This window comes from Hyperoodon ampullatus (assembly GCF_949752795.1).
Source record: "Hyperoodon ampullatus genome assembly, chromosome: 1".
Lineage (NCBI taxonomy): Eukaryota > Metazoa > Chordata > Mammalia > Artiodactyla > Ziphiidae > Hyperoodon > Hyperoodon ampullatus.
In genome coordinates, this window is record NC_136914.1 from 69,844,303 (window position 1) to 69,867,768 (window position 23,466).

Genomic DNA, 23,466 nt, shown 5'->3' on the forward strand with positions numbered 1-23,466 from the left:
CTGCTTATTTTTCACCTGAAACCAATGAACGTTAAAAAACCCCTGATTATTAGCAATCAGCCTCAGGTGCATTCACATAGGCAGAGATATGTTTTTCATCATTTAGCTCCAAAAACATTATTATGATATGGAGTTACAAGGTGGTGTTTACCTTATCATGCTTAAGGTATGTGTGTTCCTGTGATGTTGGTGTGATAATCACTCATGTAACCATTATAATACTTATTCACTCTGAAAGCATGCATTAAGCATCTACTATCTGTCAGGCCCTGGGATAAATGGTAAGGATTTAGAGATGATCTTGCCAGGTCCACAGGAACTCAGAGTCTGATTTGGGAAAAGGGTGGAGAGTAGACATGTAAACATTTAAATTGCAATTCAGAATGATTATCCCTGTATTAGAAGGAGGAATGAAGTGTTATTGGAATTTCAAATACTTGTATCCTGAGGATCTGGAGAAGGCTTCAGTAGGAGCTCTCATTTCACATAGGTTTTAAACAGTGAGAAACGTTTTGCCAGGCAGAGACCTATTGACTGTATAGGTCAAAGGAATAGGATATATAAAGTCACAAAGTCATAAAAGGCCTGATCTGTTCCAGTGTTATTGGAGCCCAAGAAACGTGAGAAGAACGCGGGAAAGTGAAGTCCCAGGAAGCCTTTTGAGTTTGGCTTGTGTGGTGATTTGCAGGATTGAGAAGTGTTTGTTAATCTCGTACGAGGACACGAGGGAATTTTAGGCAGCTGGGGCATGCTCTCAAGGTGGGCGTGTCACCTGTTGACTGCAGAAAACTCGCTGGAGCACAGGGAGGGTGGACGGGAGGCTCTTGCTACACATGCAAGGGTGTCTCACCCAGTGTATGTCACATAAAGGTGCTTCAGGGCAATAAAGATATCACAGAGAATGAACATATCCCAATCTGAAAAGCATTCGTACATGGAAAATCAAAAATCAGAGGGTTGTTTAGGGAGCAAGCATGGGAAACAGAGCTGGCTAATTGAGGTCTAAATTGGCGTCTCATTTAAATTCCCTGCTGCACCTGACTTGGAAGAGAGGCTCAGACCAGAAGTCAGTTAGTAGAGGTTCTGTGCTGGAGAAGCTCAAAAGGCCTCTCCGCTCTAACCTCAACGTTCTCCTTTTTGGAGGCCAAGACTGGCTAATCACCTACAGAGTCACGTTCTTTCTTGGGCTGACGGTACTGGAATTTCTCTGTACATCCTGATGCGCCCATGTAAGTAAAGGAATATCTGAAAAAGCAGGAAATGGTCCTGCTGGCAGCCAGACTGAGATGTTTCCAAATGAGCAAACGTGATATTCCACCAAGCTACTCTGTGACTCTGTTTGGAACCAGACAGACAAAACGCCGCTCTGCAAAGTGTCTAAGAATCCTCGTCTTCTGACCAATGTGAGTAAGTGACTGCTGTTTCTGTCCTCTTAAAGTCCTCTTATGTCCTGGATTTTTAAGCTACACATTCACAGTAACGTGCCCCTGCTTTTTCTTAAAGGTTAACTCAGCCTATGGGGTAGTCGCCTCACAGTTCAAACTCCCCAGCCAGGCTGTTTTATTAGAAGGAATTAAGTCTCTATGGGGATTTTTTTTTTCCCGGTACGCGGGCCTCTCACTGTCGTGGCCTCTCCCGTTGCGGAACACAGCCTCCAGACGCGCAGGCCCAGCGGCCATGGCTCATGGGCCCAGCCGCTCCGCGGCATGTGGGATCTTCCCGGACCGGGGCACAAACCCGTGTCCCCTGCATCGGCAGGCGGACTCTCAACCACTGCGCCACCAGGGAAGCCCCTCTATGGGGCTTTTGAACATCTCATCTCTAAGGAAAAGCTTTTAATTCAGGGTTGGTGTGGAGATATTCTCTGCTTGAAAGAATGAAAGACAAAGAAAGGAAAACGAAGGGAGTAGTGCCTTGACCTAAATGAGGGAAGTGCCCATGAGAAGAGCCCCTGTGCTTGGTGGTACAACCCAAGGGATTTTGTAGAGAATAACTAATGGGAGTTTATTTTTTGCTTTATGTTTCACCATCTCATAGTATGTGCTCTGGATGAAATCTGTAGATTACTGTGAGAGTGTGTGGGGTGTTCAGGGTGCCCCTGTTCAGAGAGGAGCATGTGCAAAGGCTTTAGGGGATGCGGAATGGGCCATTTGAACAGCTGTAGCCAATGCACTGAAAATGGGGGGTGGGGTGGGACAGGTATTATGTATGAGATGAGGACAGAGGCAGGGGCTTGGAAGGATTTTGATTCCCTTCATAAGAGGCAGGGATATAGCCACTAAGCAATTTTCCAGAAGGAAATGAACCCTCATTATGTGTAGTGTACACACTGTGCAAACGGATTGTAATGTGGATAATTCATTTTAGGCTGGCAAGCACGCATGTAGGCAGGCCTATGATGAGTATTCCAGGTGAGTTAAGATGGAAAGAAGTGGTAGATTCCAGAGATATGTAGGAAGTAGAGTCACCCACTGATATCTCGTGATTCATGTGGAGGGTAAGAAGGATGGCTTCTGGGCTTCTGGCCTGCACAAGGGAATCAGTAGTGTGACATTTGCTGCGACTGAGAATCCTAAAGGAAGAATAGGTTTGTGGAGGAAGAGCAAGAGTTTTCTACAAGTTACTTTTTGGTTGCCTTTGGGATAACCATCAGGAAGAGAGAGGTAGGCAGATTGAGCTCAGGAAAACCTGCAGGTAGGCAGATTGAGCTCAGGTGTAACTTTGAGAGCTATTGGCATGGAGATGGTATCAGGCTCACCCAAGGCAGCTGGTTCTCAGAGTTCAGCGTGTCTGAGAATTACCTGGAGAGCTTGTTAAAGCACCGTCCCTCCCCTCACCTGCAGAGTTTCTGATGCAGCAGATCTGGGGTGGGGCTCATGAATTATCATTGCTCATGTACTCCCAGGTAATACTGATACTGCTGGTCTGAGGACCACACCTGTAGGAGCACTAGCCTAGGGAATAAGTAAAAGTGGAAAAAAAAAAAAAAAGGTCTACGGGAAGTGGTCTAGTGGAACAAGTCAGACTTGCATTGGTTCAGGTCCAGAAGCTGCCAACTCAGAGCCATGTGACCTAGGGCCAATGACATAAATCTCTAAGAATAAATTGTCTCTATTTGTAAAGTAAGATAGTAAATAGTAGCATAAATTCATAGTGTTATTTTAAGACCAAAAAATACCTAAAGGAAAATGCTTAGAGCCCCACTGAGTATATGTTAGGAGTTATTTAAAGACTGGCCCTTAAGTAATCTGGCTTTTAAATAGAAATTAGATGAAACAGGTGACAAAAACCAAAAAGAAAGGGGAAAATCAATGTTATGTGACAGTGGGAGCCAGTGAAAGGTTTCTTGTGAAGATGGGCTTGACTAAGAGTATTAGATGCTTCTGAGAGTTCAAACAAGATGAGAAAAAAGAAACATTTCAGGGCTTCCCTGGTGGCGCGGTGGTTGAGAGTCCGCCTGTCGATGCAGGGGACACGGGTTTGTGCCCCGGCCCGGGAAGATCCCACATGCCACGGAGCGGCTGGGCCCGTGAGCCATGGCTGCTGAGCCTGCATATTCGGAGCCTGTGCTCCGCAACGGGAGAGGCCACAACAGTGAGAGGCCTGTGTATCGCAAAAAAAAAAAAAAAGAAACATTTCAACATCCATTGAATTTAGAGATTGCTAGTGATGTAGACTGGGCCATTTCAGTAGAGTGATGTGGGGAGCAGAGTTGATGTTCCAGTGACAGTAGCTGGTATTTTAACTGTTGTCACTGAAAGCAGTTTATATAGGTATGTGTATGTGTGCAGGCAGAAAGAAATATATTCAGCTTTAGGATAACTCTGCAGTTCCTCAATAAGTGCACTTCCATTGAACAAGCTATGTCCCATGCAGGTTTACTTAAGCTGGTGCAGTTTTTAAAAGTATGATTTCAAACCGGGGGCTTCCCTGGTGGCGCAGTGGTTAAGAATCCGCCTGCCAATGCAGGGGACACGGTTTCGAGCCCTGGTCCGGGAAGATCCCACATGCCGTGGAGCAACTAAGCCCGTGCACCACAACTATTGAGCCTGCGCTCTAGAGCCCGTGAGACACAGCTACTGAGCCTGTGTGCCACAGCTACTGAAGTGCGTGCTCCTAGAGCCTGTGCTCTGCAACAAGAGAAGCCACCGCAATGAGAAGCCTGTGTACTGCAACGAAGAGTAGCCCGCGCTCGCCAAAACTAGAGAAAGCCCACACGCAGCCAATGCAGCCAAAAAAAAAAAAAATTTCAAAAGGCAAGGTGGCCCAGGTATGTCACACAAGCTTGATAAGGGTCCTTTCTACATTTGCTGCAAGAATTGATGGCTCTGGGATACCTCAGGAACTGTCAGTTCTCACAGCAGTCCCATGACTAAATTGAACTTTTAAATTCCTTGCCCAGCACTCCCCGTTTCTCCCACGCCAGCAAAGTGAACAATTGTCTGATCTTTGGCAGTGGGGAGAAAGCTATCTCTGCTTTTTGCCAGCTGAGAAATGGTTTTTCCCTTTCAAACACCACTGCATTCTTCTTGCAATTTTCCTTGACCATTAAATATTTTATAACTCAGTCTTATGTCAGTGCACCTTCCTGGGTGCCTGATAAATGGCATATTCTACAGGGGATTTTAACGTATAGAAGCAGGTTTCATTTACACAGCACTCCACCCAGGGAAGACCCTGCTGGAGTCGACAACCTTGTTTATTTATTTGTTTGCTTAAAACCACAAATTTATTAGCTTAACACAAATTTATTATTTTTTTAGAAATTTTTAAATTGGAGTATAATTGCTTCACAGTACTGCGTTAGTTTCTGTTGCACAGCAAAGCAAATCAGCCATACGCATACATATGTCCCCATATCCCCTCCCTCTTGAGCCTCCCTCCCACCCTCCCTATCCCACCTCCCTAGGTCACTGCAAAGCACCGAGCTGATCTCCCTGTGCTATGCTGCTGCTTCCCACCAGCCAACTATTTTACATACGGCAGTGTATATATGTTGAGGCTACTCTCACTTCGCCCTCCCACACCATGTCCTCAAGTCCATTCTCTATGTCTACCCTTTATTTCTGCCCTGCAACTAGGTTCATCAGTACCTTTTTTTTTTTTTTAGATTCCATATATATGCATTAGCATACAGTATATGTTTTTTTCTTTCTGACGTACTTCACACTGTATGACAGACTCTAGATCCATCCACCTCACTACAAATAAGTCAATTTCATTTCTTTTTATGGCTGAGTAATATTCCATTGTATATATGTGCCACATCTTCTTTATCCATTCATCTGTCGATGGACACTTAGGTTGTTTCCATGTCCTGGCTGTTGTAAATAGTGCTGCAATGAACATTGTGGAACATGTCTCTTTTTGAATTATGGTTTTCTCAGGATATATGCCCAGTAGTGGGATTGCTGGGTCATATGGTAGTTCTATTTTTAGTTTTTTAAGGAAACTCCGTACTGTTTTCCATAGTGGCTATATCAATTTACATTCCCACCAATAGTGCAGGAGGGTTCCGTTTTCACCGCACCCTTTCCAGCATTTATTGTTTCTAGATTTTTTGATAATGGCTATTCTGACGTGTGTGAGGTGATACGTCATTGTAGTTTTGATTGGCATTTCTCTAATAATTAGTGATGTTGAGCATCTTTTCATGTGCCTCTTGGCCATCTGTATGTCTTCCTTGGTGAAATGTCTATTTAGGTCTTCCACCCATTTTTTTACCTGGATTATTTGTTTTTTTGATATTGAGCTCCATGAGCTGTTTGTGTATTTTGGAGATTAATCCTTTGTTGTTTCATTTGCAAATGTTTTCTCCCATTCTGAGGGTTGTGTTTCCATCTTGTTTGTGGTTTCCTTTGCTGTGCAAAAGCTTTGAAGTTTAATTAAGTCCCATTTGTTTATTGTTGTTTATATTTTCGTTACTCAAGGAGGTGGTTCAAAAAAGATCGTTCTGTGGTTATGTCAAAGCGTGTTTTTCCTGTGTTTTCCTCTAAGAGTTTTATAGTGTCTGGTCTTACAATTAAGTCTTTAATCCATTTAGAGTTTATTTTTGTGTATGATGTTATGTGGTGTTCTAATTTCATTCTTTTACATGTAGCTATCCAGTTTTCCCAGCACCACTTATTGAAGAGGCTGTCTTTTCTCCACTGCATGTTCTTGCCTCCTTTTTTGTAAATTAGGTGCCCATATATGTGTGGGTTTATCTCTGGGTATTCTATCCTGTACCATTGACCTATATTTCTGTTTTTGTGCTAGTACCATACTGTCTTGATTACTGTAGCATTGTGGTATAGTTTGAAGTTGGGGAACCTGATTTCTCCAACTCCATTTTTCTTTCTCAAGGTAGCTTTGGCTATTCGGGTTTTTTTGTGTTTCCATACAAATTGTAAGACTTTTTGTTCTAATTCTGTGAAGAATGCCATTGGCAGTTTGATAGGGATTTCATTGAATCTGTAGATTGCTTTGGGTAGTATAGTCATTTTCACAATATTGATTCTTCCAATCCAAGAACATGGTATATTTCTCCACCTGTTTATGTCATCTTTGATTTTTTCATCAGTGTTTTATAGTTTTTCTGAGTACAAGTCTTTCACCTCCTTAGGTTTATTCCTAGATATTTTATTCTTTTTGTTGCCTTGGTAAATGGGAGTGTTTCATTAATTTCTCTTTCTGATTTTTCGTTGTTGGTGTATAGGAATGCAAGAGATTTCTGTGCATTAATTTTGTATCCTGCAACCTTACCAATTTCATTGATTAGTTCTAGCAGTTTTCTGGTTGCATCTTTAGGATTTTCTTAGTATCATGTCATTGGCAAACAGTGACAGTTTTACTTCTTCTTTTCCAATTTGTATTCCCTTTTATTTATTTTCTTCTCTGATTGCCGTGGCTAGGACTTCCAAAACTATGTTGAATAATAGTGGTGAAATTGGACATCCTTGTCTTGTTCCTGATCTTAGTGCAAATGCTTTCAGTTTTTCACCATTGATATGATACTTACTGTTTTTCACATATGGCCTTTATTATGTTGAGGTATGTTCCCTCTGTGCCCATTTTCTGGAGAGTTTTTATCATAAATGGGGGTTGAATTTTGTCAGAAGCTTTTTCTGCATCTATTGAGATGATCATATGGTTTTTATTCCTTCATTTGTTAATGTAGTGTATCACATTGATTTTGCATATATTGAAGTATCCTTGCATCACTGGGATAAATCCCACTTGATCATGCGATCTGATCCTTTTAATGTGCTGTTGGATTCTGTTTGCTAGTATTTTGTTTAGGATTTTTGAATCTATGTTCATCAGTGATATCTGTCTATAATTTTCTTTTTTATGATGTCTTTTTCTGGTTTTGGTATCAGGGTGATGGTGGCTTCGTAGAATGAACTTGGGAGTGTTTCTCCCTCTGCAATATTTTAGAAGAGTTTGAGAAGGATCTGTGTTAGCTCTTCTCTAAATGTTTGATAGAATTCACCTGTGGAGCCATCTGGTCCTTGACTTCTGTTCGTTGGAAGATTTTTAATTATGGTTTCAATTTCATTATTTGTGATACGTCTGTTTATATTTTCTAATTCTTCCTGGTTCGGTCTTGGAAAATTATACCTTTCCAAGAATTTGTCCATATCTTCATGGTTGTCCATTTTATTGTCATATAGTTGTTTGTAGTAGTCTCTTATAATCCTTTGTATTTCTGGAGTGTCACTTGTGATTTCTCCTTTTTCATTTCTAATTTTATTGATTTGCATCCTATCCCTTTTTTCTTGTTGAGTCTGGCTAAGGGATTATCAATTTTTTTTTATCTTAGAGAACCAGCTTTTACTTTTATTGATCTTTGCTATTGTTTTCATTTCTATTTCTTTTATTTCTGCTCTGAACTTTATGATTTCTTTCCTTCTACTGACTTTGGGTTTTCTTCCTCTTTCCCTAGTTGTTTTAAGTGTAGGGTTAGATTGTTAATTTGAGATTTTTCTTGTCTCTTGAGGTGAGATTGAGTTGCTGGTAACTTCCTTCTTAGAACTGCTTTGGCTGCATCCCATGGGTTTTGGGTTGCCGTATTTTCGTTGTGATTTGTTTCTATGTATTTTTTGATTTCCTCTTTGATTTCTTCAGTGATCTCTTGGTTGTTTTGTAGCACACTGTTTAGCCTCCATGTATTTGTGTTTTTTTACAGTATTTATTCCCTGTAATTGATTTCCAATCTCATAGCATTGTGGTCAGAAAAGACGCTTGATATGATTTCAATTTTCTTAAATTTTCTGAGGCTTGACTTGTGACCCAAGATGTGATCTATCCTGGAGAATGTTCCATGTACACTTGAGAAGAAAGTGTATTCTGCCACTTTTGGGTGGAATGTTCTATAAATATCAATTAGATCTATCTGGTCTGTTGTGTCATTTAAAGCTTGTGTTTCCTTATATATTTTCTGTTTGGATGACCTGTCCATTGGTGTGAGTGGGGTGTTAAAGTCCCCTACTATTATTGTGTTACTGTTGATTTCACCTTTCATTGTTGTTAGCATTTACCTTATGTACTGAGGTACTCCTATGTTGGTTGCATAAACATTTATAATTGTTATATCTTCTTCTTGGATTGATCCTTTGATCATTATGTAGTGTCCCTCATTTCTTGTAACAGTCTTTATTTTAAAGTCTCTTTTATCTGATACAAGTATTGCTACTCCAGCTTTCTTTTGATTTCCATTTGCATGGAATATCTTTTTCCATCCCTTCACTTTCAGTCTGTATGTGTCCCTGGGTCTGAAGTGGGTCTCTTGTAGCCAGCATACATATGGGTCTTGTTTTTGTATCCATTCAGCCAGTCTGTGTCTTTTGTTTGGGGCATTTAATCCATTTTCATTGAAGATTATTGTTGATATGTATGTTCCTTCAACCATTTTCTTAATTGTTTTGGGTTTGTTTTTGTGGGTCTTCTTCTCTTGTGTTTCCCATTTAGAGAAGTTTCTTTAGCATTTGTTGTAAAGCTGGTTTGGTGGTGCTGAATTCTCTTTGCTTTTGCTTGTCTGAAAAGCTTTTGACTTCTCCATCGAATCTGAATGAGATCCTTGCTGGGTAGAGTAATCTTGGTTGTAGGTTTTTCTCTTTCATCACTTTAAGTATATCCTGCCAGTCCCTTCTGGCCTGCAGAGTTTCCATTGAAAAATCCACTGATAACCTTATGGGGATTCCTTTGTATGTTATATATTTTTTTCCCTTGCTGCTTTTAATATTTTTTCTTTGAATTTAATTTTTGTTAGTTTGATTAACATGTGTCTTGGTTTTTCCTAGGGTTTATCCTGTATGGGACTCTTTCTGCTTCCTGGACTTGGGTGACTATTTCCTTTCTCATGTTAGGGATGTTTTCAACTATAATCTCTTCAAATATTTTCTCAGACCCTTTCTTTTTCTCTTGTTCTTCTGGGACCCCTATAATTCGAATGTTGCTGCATTTAGTGTTGTGTCCCAGTAGTCTCTGAGATTGTCTTCAATTTTTTTCATTCTTTATTCTGCTCTTCGGCAGTTATTTCCACCATTTTGTCTTCCAGCTCACTTATTCATACTTCTGCCTCATTCTGTTACTGATTCCTTCTAGTGTGTCTTTCATTTCAGTTATTGTGTTGTTCATCTGTTTGTTTGTTCTTTAGTTCTTCTAGATCTTTGTTAAACCTTTCTTGTATTTTCTGAATCCATGCTTCCATTCTATTTTTGAAATTATGGATCATCTTTACTATCATTAATCTGAATTCTTTTTCCGGTAGATTGCCTATTTTCTCTTCCTTTATTTGGTCTTGTAGGTTTTTACCTTGCTCCTTCATCTGTGACATATTCTTTTTGTTGTCTCATTTTTTATTTTTAATGAGTGGGATTGTGTTCCTGTCTTACTGGTTGTTTGGTCTGAGGCTTCCAACACTGGAGTTTGTAAGCTATTGGGTGGGGCTGGGTCTTGGTGCTGAGATGAGGACCTCTGTGAAACCTCACTCCAGTGAATATTCCTTGGGGTCTGAGGTTTCCTGTTAGTCCAGTGGTTTGGACTCAGAGCTCCCACCACAGGAGCTTTAGATGGCAGCAAAAAAAAAAAAAAAAAAAAAGAACAGTAAGGTAAAAAAATAAAATTAGACTAGGAAACTAACAGATATGTTAGAAAGAATATAAAAATAAAAATATAGATGAATCAACATCCGGAAGGTACATCAGTACCACAATAGTAAAAAAAGAAAAAAAAAAAAGGAGGAAGGAAAAGAAAAAAAAAAGGAGGGGGGCAGGCCTTTGCTTTGGGGGTGGGGCCTAAGTAAGGGTGAGGTTTGGGCTGTGGACAGGGCCAATGCTCAGGACCCATTGGGCTGTAAAAGGCCCTGGGGGTTGTGTGGTGGTGAGGCTTAGGTTCAAAGGACAGAAGGGAGCCAGGCGTGCCCCTCACTCCTCGTCTCAGAGGGCAGGGGACCTCACCTGGGGTCCCAGCAGCCTTCCTAGGCTCGAGTGGGTGGGGCAAATGCCCTCCTCTCCTCTCCTGATCCTCCGTTCTGGAAGGGCCCTTCCCGCCTGCCTCTCCTATTCTCCTTCTTATGCCCCCAAGGACCCACGCAGTCTGGAGGTGACTTGGAGGGTGGGGGATTGGCCTGGGAGCTTAGCAGGCTCCCCGGACCCAAGTGGGCTGGGCAGTCGCCCTCTGCTCCTCTCCCACTCCTCCCAGAGGGCTCCTCCCACCTGTCTCTCTTGATCTCCCTGGCCTCCCTCCTATGCCCCCAGGACCCACGTGGCCTGGATGGGGCTTTGGAGGTGGGGGATACCAGTTTGGGAACTCAGCAGGCTCCCTGTGCCCGAGTGGGCCAGGCGATCGTCCTCTGCTTCTCTGTTGCTCTTCCGGGAGAGTCCCTCCCGCCTGCCTCTCCTGATCTCCCCAGCCTCAGGGGTGCCGATCCTGTCTGGCCTCCACTTCTCGTCCCACCTCAGTCCCCCTACATCCCACTGGTTCATTTTGGGGTTCCTCCCATCTCCTTGGGCGTCAGAGTCCCCCACCAGCAGCTGGCAGGCACCCTACTTGTGGGAAGATGCTAACTCCACATCTTCCCACACAGCCATCTTGACTCTGCCTCAACAACCATATTTAAATGGCTTCTAGCCTGTAAAGGTATTTTGCTAATCCTAAAAGCTTGCATCACCAGATTCTTAACTTTTCTTAGAGAATTGTCATGTCATGAACTCAGTGGGGGAAGGAAAAAACTGCTTCATGAATCTGACATTTGCAAGTCAGGCATGTGAAGATGGATTTAGGGCCTAAGCTGTGCCTCACCTTTCCTTCCTTAGGTGTTTCTGCTCTTCCTATCTAGAATTCATTTTCCTCTGCCAATTAAATCATGCCCATTCAAGATGTAACTCCAATACCAACCCTTTGGGAAGCCTTTAGAGATAACTATAGCGTGAATTAAGCTCTCCCTTTCTTTGATTATCTACTGCAATTATTATCTGTAATAGCCCATTTAGCACTCTTGTTCCTACAACAAAATCTCTGTTCCCACAGTGTGCATTGTTGTGCTGGCAACAGAGAAAACCTCCATAAGTAACATTCAGGTTCAAGTTAGTACTTAAGGGGGAAAACCAGTCATTGTTTTAATTCATTAATAAATTAACTTTCATTGCAAAATCTGCAGGGATTTCTGTCTTCCAGCCTTACATTTTCTTCCCGTTTTGCCTTTAATGAATTAACCACTAGTTCCCACTGTGCATCTAATTACTGTACCGATTGCTCACTATATATGCTACATGATGCGGAAAAAATACAGAACTTGAAAGCAAAGCACTCTCCCTGACCTCCCTGGGGAGAGACCAAAACCCATAAAAATATAAGAAAACACATTAAACTACATATAACAAGTGCCAGATGAATGGTCTGGATAATTGCACAGCCTTTGTGGTCCCAAGTGAATGGGCATTATTCCTCAAGCCAGCAACTGCACTTCTTGTCCTGAGACCTTGAACTTTGCTCATGGTGCTTGGAATCCCTATCCTAAGCACTATCTCTGTTCATTTTAAGCCTAACATTCCTTCATGCCGTCTCTTTCTGAATATTTTCCCTAATTATTGTTTTTTCTCCTCCCTTTGCCTCCATTTTGTGGAGTTGATTTTCTGCTCTTCTTATAAAATTCTAAGCACTTTACCTAAAGTTGCTTTTGGAACTCATCTCATGTCCTAACTTATAAACATTTATTCATATAGAGTTTTTCTTTTATGATTACAAAATGTGCACACTTGACTATACAGAACATTTAGAAAAACACTCATGTTATAAAAAGATCATTCTTCTATAAACATCTATTGTGTGCACCTCTGTGTCAGGCTGTCTGTAAGACTGTGGATCAGTGATGTGAAGACCTGCTCCACCCCCACAAGCTCATGGTCCAGTAAGATGGGAGGTTCATGAGCTGATGTGGTGGATGAGTGATGCCTGATAAGGAGGTACTGTGGAGTAAGGGAGAGCCTTGGAAAACAAATGAGAATTCATGGGAATATTTGGCCCCTTCTGGTTTACTTACTTGGACCTTTATCCATGTAATTTTTTGAAGACAACAGGGAGCTCTATAACAATTTTACTTACCAGGTATCATTCCTAGAAACAGAAGGTGCTCCTTGAATTTTACAAACATGACAAAATAGTACCATATACTGTAGCCACCTTAGTGTATTAGACTATCTTAAAAGTGGTGCAGTTTTAAAACATAAACACTGGGCTCTGAATATGTTGGATAAGTTTATAGATGAGAGTTCTATGTCTGATTGTTAAGGTACCCCAAGGATATTTAGGGCCATAAGTTTTATAGTTTGGAGTTAGGTCTTATCTGTTACCTCCTTCTCACAAATGTCCCATGTTTCCCCTTCAGAACAAAGCACTCAGCTGGATATATTAGGGCATACCGTGTCACCTTAGGGCACAGAAAGAAAATCAGGATTATACCTTATTTATTTTTATCTCATTTTTGCTTATGCTCTATTTTATATGTCTGCAATATATTGTATATGTTAAAAATTAAATGTATACATACATGTACTTACAAGCAGATCTATAAATATTGGAGGCTGTCATCCAAGATTATTACCATCTCTTTGGACTGTTTTTGGTTGTAAGTAATAGAAAGGCTAACAGTGACTTAGACACAGTATACTTATGATTTACCTTACAAAAGTATGTAGGTGGTCTTAGAGTTAGTATAACAGCCTAGTGATTTCATTAAGGAATTTTTCTATCTTTCCAGTCACATATTTGGCATGATGCCTTACAAGTGTAAAATTTCACCTCATGCTGAATTTTGTTTACCTTTCCCAACACCTCTGTGATTTTAGGTGAGTAGTGCTATATGGGTACTATATAGTGAAATGCATGGGTAAATTCTTAAGATTTCAAATTTATTGATAACTGCATTTTATTTATCTATAGAAGGATCAAGACTAATATTCGGTTGTGTACTAAATCAAGTTACTTAAAATATTTAATAAGGATGTTCTCTTAGAATTTAGTCAAGTCACTGTGAGGGATAAGCATGTGTATTTTAAATCAATTTTGGGATTCTCTAAGCTATGGAAATAGAAAACGTGAGGGCATGTTAGACTTGACATCTCTGTACTCCCCCACCTTGGGCCTTTGCAGAGGCATTTTACTTGGTTCTGGTCCTGTTTATTGTGCTGATGGATGAGAAAGTGGTTGGTAGAATAGGGCGGTAACCGCCAGCGACAGCAGTTGTCAGATGGAAACTAATTGATTGCGATTGCTTTGCCATTGTATTGCTCTTGGAGTCTGTAGCTTGTTAAAACCACTGATTATAAAATAAGGATCTCCCTTTTTATGCTGTAGTTTATGTTAATGAAAAGCTGTTCTTAGAGGAATGATCAGTGAATATCAATAAATGGATAATAAGAAACTAAAGGAAAACTTAAGTGATCATGAATTAATATACTTCAGCGGTCAGAGTAGTAGTCAACTGTGTGGTGGTTCATATTGAATTTTTGGCTCAGAGCTCTTGAATTTTAAATATTTCCCATAGAAAGAGAGATTGAGTCTGTGTAACTATTTATCACATACTGTCTTGAATAACAAATCTTCCCTGTAGAGGAGATCTTCTGGAAAACAAACAAACAAAAAATGTGTCTGTTTTGCAGAGCCTTTATTTCATGCCAAAGTATTAACAGGCAAATATTTTGAAGTAGAAAAAAATGAGTTCCCATTGTATGATCAAGAAAGAGAAGATTAGAAGTGGACTTTTCAATGCTCACAGTATATGAATAGCATATGAGTAAGGTCTGTGTGAATCTGAAGGCAATGTGATTATTTTGCAATATTTATCAATATTAAAACGACTATACTAAAATGATAACATTAATATGAAAGTTATGTCTAACTTTTTATTGTAAGATATACATTAACTTTCAGATGATTATAATGATATCTTTAATGACCATATGTTTCATCAATGGTGTTTAAACTTTAGTGATGTTAGAGTTATCAGATTTTTTTTTTAATTGGGGTATAGTTGTTTTACAATGTTGTGTTAGTTTCTACTGTACAGTGGAGTTCCCTGTGCTGTACAGCAGGTTCTTATTAGTTATCTATTTTATACATATTAGTGTATATATGTCAATCCTGGTCTCCCAATTCATCCCACCCCCACCCCCTGCTTCCTCCCACCTTGAGTTATCAGATTTATTGAAGATTTTTTTTTTTTTTTTTTTTTTTTTCTGGTACGCGGGCCTCTCACTGCTGTGGCCTCTCCCATTGCGGAGCACAGGCTCCGGACGCACAGGCTCAGCGGCCATGGCTCACGGGCCTAGCTGCTCTGCGGCATGTGGGACCTTCCTGGACCGGGGCATGAAACCGTGTCCCCTGCATCGGCAGGTGGACTGTCAACCACTGCGCCACCAGGGAAGCCCTACTGAAGACATTTTTACTGAGCACCAATTCTGATTAAGGCTCAACCTCTGACCTCAAGGAACTTACAGACTGAAACAGATAAAGGTGTAAACAAATGGTTACTTGCAGCATTGAATACAGTGATGCAAGCAATAAAAGGTTCTGGGGGACACAAGGGGAAGATGACATAAGCTCTGAAGAATTGCTGGATGTTATCCAGCAAAGAAGAATATGGTCCAAGAAGAAGGATCACTATGATAGTTACTGGTATTGGGGAAATAGGATAATAGTTGGAAATGAAGTTGTGTGTTTTAGGATGCAAGAAGATGAGTCTAGACAGGCAAAATTCTACCTGGTCTATGTTTTTCTTTGCTCTACTTAGGAATTTGGAGTTCTTCCTATGGGAAAGGGGCCCATTAAGGCTTTTTAGGTTTGGGGAGAACATGAGTGAATTTTCTTTCTGGATAATAACTCTCCCCTCCATTCGGATGGTGGGTAGGAAGAGGCTCATTGTGACCTCCAGTTAGTAAACTGGTACAATGGCCCATGCTGTTGAGCATTATTATTAATCTATATCTATGTAAAGGAAATAAAAAGAGCTTACATGCTGAATCATGTATCCATCTTTGGCTTTTTAAATATATTTTTCTTGAATAGTGCAATGAAATTGGTGCTAATATTTTAATTGCTTAAAACTCTGAAAGGAGAATGTCTACATGTTATAACAGATTTTTCATCCAGTAGAGTGCATATGCTTATACTTATTATTAGTTTCATATTTAGGAAGCTGATATGGATATATAACTTAATTCAAAAAAGTAAGTGATTATGATTTAAAAAACACGTGTTTAAGATAATGCTAGGGCTTCCCTGGTGGCGCAGTGGTTGAGAGTCCGCCTGCCGATGGAGGGGACACGGGTTCGTGCCCCGGTCCGGGAAGGTCCCACATGCTGCGGAGCGGCTGGGCCCGTGAGCCGTGGCCGCTGAGCCTGCGCATCCGGAGCCTGTGCTCCACAACGGGAGAGGCCACAACAGTGAGAGGCCCGCATACCGCAAAAAAAAAAAAAAAAAAAAAAAGATAATGCTAAAAAATGACAATAATTTAGTTGTGTTAAATATTTACCAGAATCATTCCTCACATTTGAGATTCTGTTTCAGAATTTGGAACATTTGCATTTTAATTACATAATAAAAGGAAAAAGTGAAAGAATAATTGGCTTAGCTATTAGCAAATTAACAGCCATAACTTAAAAAAGATAAACACACACACACACACACAGAGAAACTGACATTGGTTTCCATAGAAGAGTTACAGTATATGTATGTTGATCAGATATTTAATGATGTTTGACAACAGTTAAGGGAAGAGGATGTTGTTTAAATCCTTTAATACATGTTTCTTAACACTGAAATTAATGAAAATGAATTTGAGATATTTGACTGTAGGGTCATTCAGCTTTTACTGGTAATGTATCCTCTGATGGGACTTGTCTAGAGTGATTCCAATTGTTAAAATCTTGTGGAGAAATAAGACAGTTGAATCCAGTAGTTGTCTTAGTCCTAGCTGCTATAACGGAATACCATGGACTGGGTGGTTTAAAAACAACAGAAATTTATTTCTCACAGTTCTGGATGCTGGGAAGCCTAAGATCAAGGTGCCTGTGGATTCAGTGTCTGGTTAGGACTTCCTAGTTCATGGAGGGCTATTTTCTTGCTGTGTCTTCACATGACTGGAATGGTCCAGGGAGCTCTCTGGGGTCTCTTTTATAAGGGTATTAATCCCACTCATGACCCAAAGGCCCCACCTCCTAATACCATCACATTGGGGGTTAGGTTTCAATATATGAATTCTGGGGGGACACAAACATTCAGTCTATAAAATGGTCATATCCAGTTGTGTTTTTTCAGTACAGTGAAGATTCCAACCTGTCTGGCTAGAGTCAGAGGCCATAAGAAGGTCTCAATGAACAGGTCCAGCCCAATGAGAGGAGCTGGTGTTGTCAGAATGAACTTCTGACAGCCTTTCTCTGTGTTTTTCAACAGATACGACGACATATTCCACTGAGCGATCTGAGCACTTCAAACCCTGCCGAGACAAGGACCTTGCCTACTGTCTCAATGATGGCGAGTGCTTTGTAATTGAAACCCTGACCGGATCCCATAAACACTGTCGGTAAGTCACTTGCGGCGACTGGCACTGAGGGCAGGTCCTCAGAGAGGCCTGGAGGTGGAAGGGGGTGCTGAGCTCCAGGAATATACAATGTGATACATATAGTCTGGTGTTTGAATAGCAGAATCAGTAGTTTTAATGTGGGAAGGAACAAGGCTGGTATCTTTAGTATTCGAGGAAGGAAAACTGAATTAAAGTAGACAAGATGTTTCACCTGATCAAGTAAAGGAAGGTTTACTTTTATATGTAACAATTTAATAGAAATAATTATTTACTCACTTTAGAAGCCTATATTTTTGGTGTGGGATTTAGGCGCATATGCTCATACTCAGAAATAATATCTTCCTGCAGACCTACAGATTGTGGCATGGCAAAGAAACTGCTTAGCTAAGATCTAGAGTCTCAATGTTTACTGTGAACCAAACCCCAGAGACTGTAACTGTGTCCAAAGAAAACTGCATCTTATTTTGATTCTGCCCTCGTTTATTAATTTCAGCTCTTTTTTTTTTTTTTTTTTTAACTCCCCTGATGATGAAATACTCTCCAGCAAGGTGTTGTAAATGAAATCATAGTCCTGTTATAGTCTAGGTAGAGAACAGGGAAAATTCTCAGTGGAGATCAAGAAGGTGTTTAATTGGTTTTTAGAAACAAAAGGTTATATAACTGCTAAAAATAAAAACAAGTGGAGGTAAATAGTGGTCTTGTAGACACTGCAGCTTTAAGGCTCCACAGAAGAATCAAATTAGCATCTAAAAAATATTTCACACCAAGCTTTTATTTCCAGCGCTACCCTGGTAATTTGTTTTTCCTTGCAATTGTATATGCTTCAGTGATCATATATATCCACACCCCTTTCCTTCTCTTTATTTACTCTTCTCATATGACACAGTTATTAAATTAATTATTCTGAATCGTGAAGCATGGAAAATTATGACTTTCTTCTCTCGCTATTGCTATTATAAAACTTTATTCCATGTTGTTTTATTAAGATGGCACAGAGAAATGCACCTTATAGGTATGAACTTAGAATGTGTCAGCAAATCCTGCCTGGCTCCCCAGGCTAGCTTCAGTTCACAGTGGACAGTGACACAGGTTTGGAAGAGCTGATCAATGATAGTGGCCGATCTCCATAAGAGCCACTGTGTATCCTGTCACCTTTCATCACCCTTGACATGGTGGCTTTCATGTGACTTGGGCAGTGCCGTTACATTGACTTCATTTACAAAAGTTACCACCCATTTCTGTCCTCTGAAAACCTGAGTTGGGGATCAAGGGCAGTGGGAATTGTTCCTCCCCACATTTCTCTTTTCTTGTTATGTTTATTAGATCAATGCAGACACAGGTAGAAAGCACACAGCTGACTTGAAGACCTCAAGGGAAAAGCCAAGAATGAGGTACCATTTCAAAGCATGAAGTGCATCCATGCTCTTATTGATGATCAGCTATGTGTTAATGTTACCTTTGTCAATCCGGTGGTGTCATATGTGGAAGTGGGCAGTGCCATCAAATAAGTTTGAATTTATAATTGATTGATGAAGGGATGAATCAGAAGCCTCACCTAAAGCAGTGACTTTTGTGATGGTGTTTTACCCCAAGGAAGTTTCAAATCAGGCCCCACCACTATACGCAGGCAGGTCTGATTCATCATTTCAAAAACTGAGAATGTTGAAAAAACAAAAGAATTCCTATTTGTTTTTAACATACAGCCTCACTGTATTCCCTGTTAAGTTCACAGGTGTATTAGTTTGCTAGGGCTGCTGTAACATAGCACTGCAGATTGGGTGGTGTAAACAAAAGAAATATATTTTATCACAGTTCTGGAGTCTAGAAGTCTGAGATCAAGGTGTTGGCAGGGTTGTTTCCTTCTGAGGGCCACGAGGGAAGGATCCCTTTCAGACCTGTCTCCTTGGCTTGTATATGGCCATCTTCTCCCTGTGTCTTTTCATTTTCTTTCCTCTGTACAAGTCTTTATTCAAATTTCTTTTTCTTAAAAGGACACCAGTCGTATTGGATAAAGGTCCACTCTAATGACCCTATTTTAACTTTCTTGCATCTATAAAGTCTCTTTCTCTAAATATGGTCACATTCTGAGGTACTGGAGGTTAGCGCTTCAACATTGGTTATTTGGGAGACACAATGCAGTCTATGACAGTAGATCTCAGGTCCAGAAAAATATTCTTTTCTTTTGCACATATGTACATGTCTGATTTTTTTTTAACATAGACAAGCAGAGATATATCTATGTTTTGGCTGGAATGATGTACATGTATAATAATTTTGGCCTCTGTCTTCATATTTCATGCATATTTCAGCACAGACAACCTTTTATTTAACATAGAGTCACAACATAGCTAATCATGACAAAAGACCAGCCTAAGACAGAACTGGAACTCCAATAGGTTAATAGGTGCATATAAATCTCCTACTAGTGCATATGAAGAAATCACACATTGCATGTGTCAGCTATTCATCTCCCAGGCTTTGCTGTGAATAAAAGGCTTACCATTTCTTCCTGCATCAGCCACTTGTAAGAATTCCAATGTAGTTATTAATAATGTGTCATTTTATACAGTACTCTATTTAAGTAGTATGTTTCATTTATGCTCCTCCATTCGACAAATGTTTATTGAGCATCTCCTATCACAAAGATACTGTTGAATAAATACATACGGATATGAACTTAGGAATTAAATGGCACTGCACTTTGTAATGCACTTGGAGTAAGTGAAATACTTCATCTCCAGGAAATAAGGAAAACAAGGGAAATGACTTTCGTGTGATTGGCATGCTACCAGGGCTATCCTTCTGATGCATTACTAACTGGATTCTGTTGCAAGTTAAATAAACCACAAGTTAATAGATCAGAGCAGCAATGTTAAGGGGTGTACCTGAATTTAGCTCATTAAATAGTTTGCTTTTTACGTGTCTCCAAAGATTAAACATTCAAATCGGAGAGAAGTTAAGATTATATATATATATATATATATATATATATATATATATATATATATATATATATATATATATATATTTAATATTTAAAAAGTAAATTGCAATCCAATTGTGAATTGAATCAAGATATCTTTTCCATGTTGTGAAAAATCGATCATGCTGAAACGCTTATGTTTCCTTGCCAAGGAAGAATAGTAACAGAGCTACCTAGATCATCCCTGATAGAGATCCTGAAAGTGTATGCCACAAAATCTTAAAAGTGTGAATCTTGGGATAAGGGAGGGAGGTTTCATAGTTTTCTGCTGTTATTTTCTCACTCTTTAATGCATTTTCAGATCTTTCAAAAGACTGTTTATGGTGAGAATAGTTAGAAATTATAGAGCAAGCTGATGAAAATTTAAGAGGAATACCAAGATCATAAAAATAACTGGATAGATTTTAAAGAATAACAAATAGGCAAACTTGGTGTTGCTAAATTTACAATATAAGTCATTGATTATTGGTTGACTGATTAGGAAACATAGAACCTGGTATGTTGTGGAACTTAGTGTAGAATAAGGAGAGATTCATAAATCGGGGAAAATGAGAGTCTGGTTGTTTGATAAACTTGGTTGACTGTTAGGTAAAACAAATCAAAGTTGGATTTTTACCTCCTCCTTATATACCAAAAGTTGTTCTTAATGAATTTAAGAGTTAATGTAACAAATAAAGTATTAGGGAAAGCAGTAAATAAAATTACATGTTTATTTACATCAGCAATTGCTTTTGAGCAAAAAGCAATGAAAGGAAAAATTAACAGCCTTGACACAACATTGCTTTTTTGATCTGAATATCATAAATCAGAAACAGAATTGAGAGACAGATAAAGTGTCAGTAAACTGTACAACAAACATGGTAAAGAATTGATATTCTGAAGAAGTCACATAGATCAATAAGAGTAGCACTAAAATTAAATCTCAATAGGAATATGGGCAAAAGAGAGGAACATCCTCTTCCCTTGAAAAGGAATCCAAGTAACCCGTAAGCATGAAAAATACTCAGCCTCACAAAAAAATGCAAATTAACATTTTTTGTTTGCCTATCATATATTTAATGATTTTAAAAAGCAGATAGTTTGGTGAGGGTGCAGTAAAAAAACATCGTCTTATTCACTACTTGAGGGAGCGTATTTTGTTAAACATCTTCTGTAGGTGATGTTTCAGTGTGTTTCAACATCTTTGAATTTTTTCTAAGAATTTAGCCTACAGAAAAATATATGTAGATTTATTTTTAAGGATGTTTACCACAGGATTTGTAACAGCAAAACAAACGAACGAAGAAAACCTGAATTTAGAGGTCTATATAAATTAGAATATATCTACACCTTGGATGAATTCAATGTAACTGGAATTTTCAAAATTTTAAGGATATGAAAATGCTCATATCATATTATGTAGAAAAATAAAATTGTTAAGTTGAGCATACGATAGCAATCCAGTTCTGAAAAAAAGCTGAATAAAAAGGCTAATCGGATTTACAGCTATTGTCTTCTTTGAACCTTATGAGTTTTCCAAGATCACTACATTGTACATGTATTTCATTTATGTAACATCTGGTTAAGACATTTGACCCCTGCTTCTCATCTTTCCATTGAGAAAGATAGTGTCCCTGTCTTTGTTAAATCAAGGTCATTATAATTCACTATTATTAGGCTGATAAGAGAACTTTCAATTAGCCATTCCAGATTAAACACTATCAAGTCCATTAGAGTGTGCCTGCTCCTTTTATTAAAAATTCATTTATGCTCTTTGTAATAATTATTTTCCATGCTGAATTCATGTGTTTTGAAACAAAAAAAAATGGATTGAGTAATAGGAAGGTACATCCTACAGAAATGAAGCTGGGTAGGGAAGGAAAGCAAATCACTAGAAACTCCTTGAATCAAAATATCCTGAATAAAAGCAGGATATTGTCTAATATATTTATTTTTATGCCATTTCTAGAAATTTGAAGAACTTTGGGAATGGTGTTGTTTGTAGCATATTTCACTAGAGTTGAAAGAGGTAGCCAGGTGTAACTGAAAAGATTGCTAGGCATTTGAATGGGCCAAGTGTGTTTTCAGGCCAAATTAAGTTAAAAGGATGTATCTCTTCTGAATTGAAGTTCATTAAATGTTGCACCAGCCTTGCTGCAAAAATGGATTTTCAAAACTTCGGAAAGGATAGCATTTGAGCTGAATTTGACCTGTGGTGATCATTTTGGAAATCTATCATGCAATTCATTTGAAGATGCTTGGATCACTTGAAATATGGAACTGCTGGAAAAAGAGGCAAACAATCCAATAGCAACCACTGCCTGAGGCAATACTTCCATAAAGGGGCTGATGGACAGTGCAGCTAGCTGGGTAAAATGCTCTTAGGAGTTGGTGAGTGGAAGGTGGGGAGCATTTGAAAGGGGAGGAGAGCCCTACCAGGAACTGCTCTTATTCACTGTGTCTAGTTCTGCTTCAGTAGGTTTTGAAATCAAAGTTTCCATGTTTAAGAGACTTGATTGGGCACAGTGTAACGATATCCCTATGATATACTATATAAAATTACAGGACATCCCTGTCAGTGCTTTGCTCCATCACTTTGGAGGTCCATTAGCTCTTCCACTTAAGGCAGGTCCTCTTTATCCAAAGCTTCTTCAGTAAGTGCTCTGAGAGCAGCCACTAATGATTTCCTGTGGTTGTAGCAAGTCGGGATGGAAATGGGGTTTTGGCACAAGTCCCTGAGCTCCATTGACGGCAGAGGGTGGACGATGAAATGTCTATAACTCCAAGCCTAGTGTCAGAATCTCTGTAGAGTGGAATTGAATAGCAGGGTAAGAGCCTTAGAAGAATTTTCAAGTTCATCTGATAATTGTTCATGAGAATGTTTGCTGCATCCCAGGTGTAATTTGAGTAATGTGCAACAGCTATGTTCATACCAGGTGGTCTACTGACTGCCCTTGAGAAGAAGTGAGCCAGGTTATAACCATGCATCTTTTTCTTCTCTGTGGATGAAGTTTGTCAAAATTGTCTTATTAACTCAGAAAGCAAACAAACCAAGAACAACAACACAGTGAACATAATTTGGCAACTTCATGACACTTAGGCAGTGGTTTACTTCTTCTTGTTTAAATTGGTTGCATTCCACCTGAGCTGGTTTTTCTTAAAGTGCTACTGAAATATCAGAGGAACGGAAAAGCACATTTGATAAAGAATAATGACACATCTTTTAGTTAATGGCCAAAGGTTTCTTAACCTTATTTTAATGTTTTCTAACTTGATTGGCAGCTCTCCTTGAAGCATGAAATGGTGTTTCTTGAGGTAGTTGTCATGATTTGGGTTTTTTTTGTTGTATCAAAGAATTGATATACGTTTGTGTTTTTAAATCGCTTCCTTATATGACTTGGGGTAAGAGGTACATGAGGCAAATGTGGGTGTTCCCGAT

The 23,466-nt window shown here is 39.4% G+C and overlaps 1 protein-coding gene across 7 annotated transcripts in view; it reads left to right on the forward strand.

Moving 5' to 3' along the window:
- NRG3 (neuregulin 3) overlaps positions 1 to 23,466 on the forward strand; it is a gene marked incomplete at both ends in the record, with an annotated part of 1,082,027 nt that overhangs the window by 458,642 nt on the left and 599,919 nt on the right. For all 7 annotated transcript variants that reach the window (XM_079713078.1, XM_079713075.1, XM_079713079.1 and 4 more), the window contains one exon: positions 16,936 to 17,065. In XM_079713078.1, coding sequence (XP_079569204.1) covers positions 16,936 to 17,065 — 130 coding nt within the window. The remainder of the gene's footprint in view (positions 1 to 16,935; positions 17,066 to 23,466) is intronic.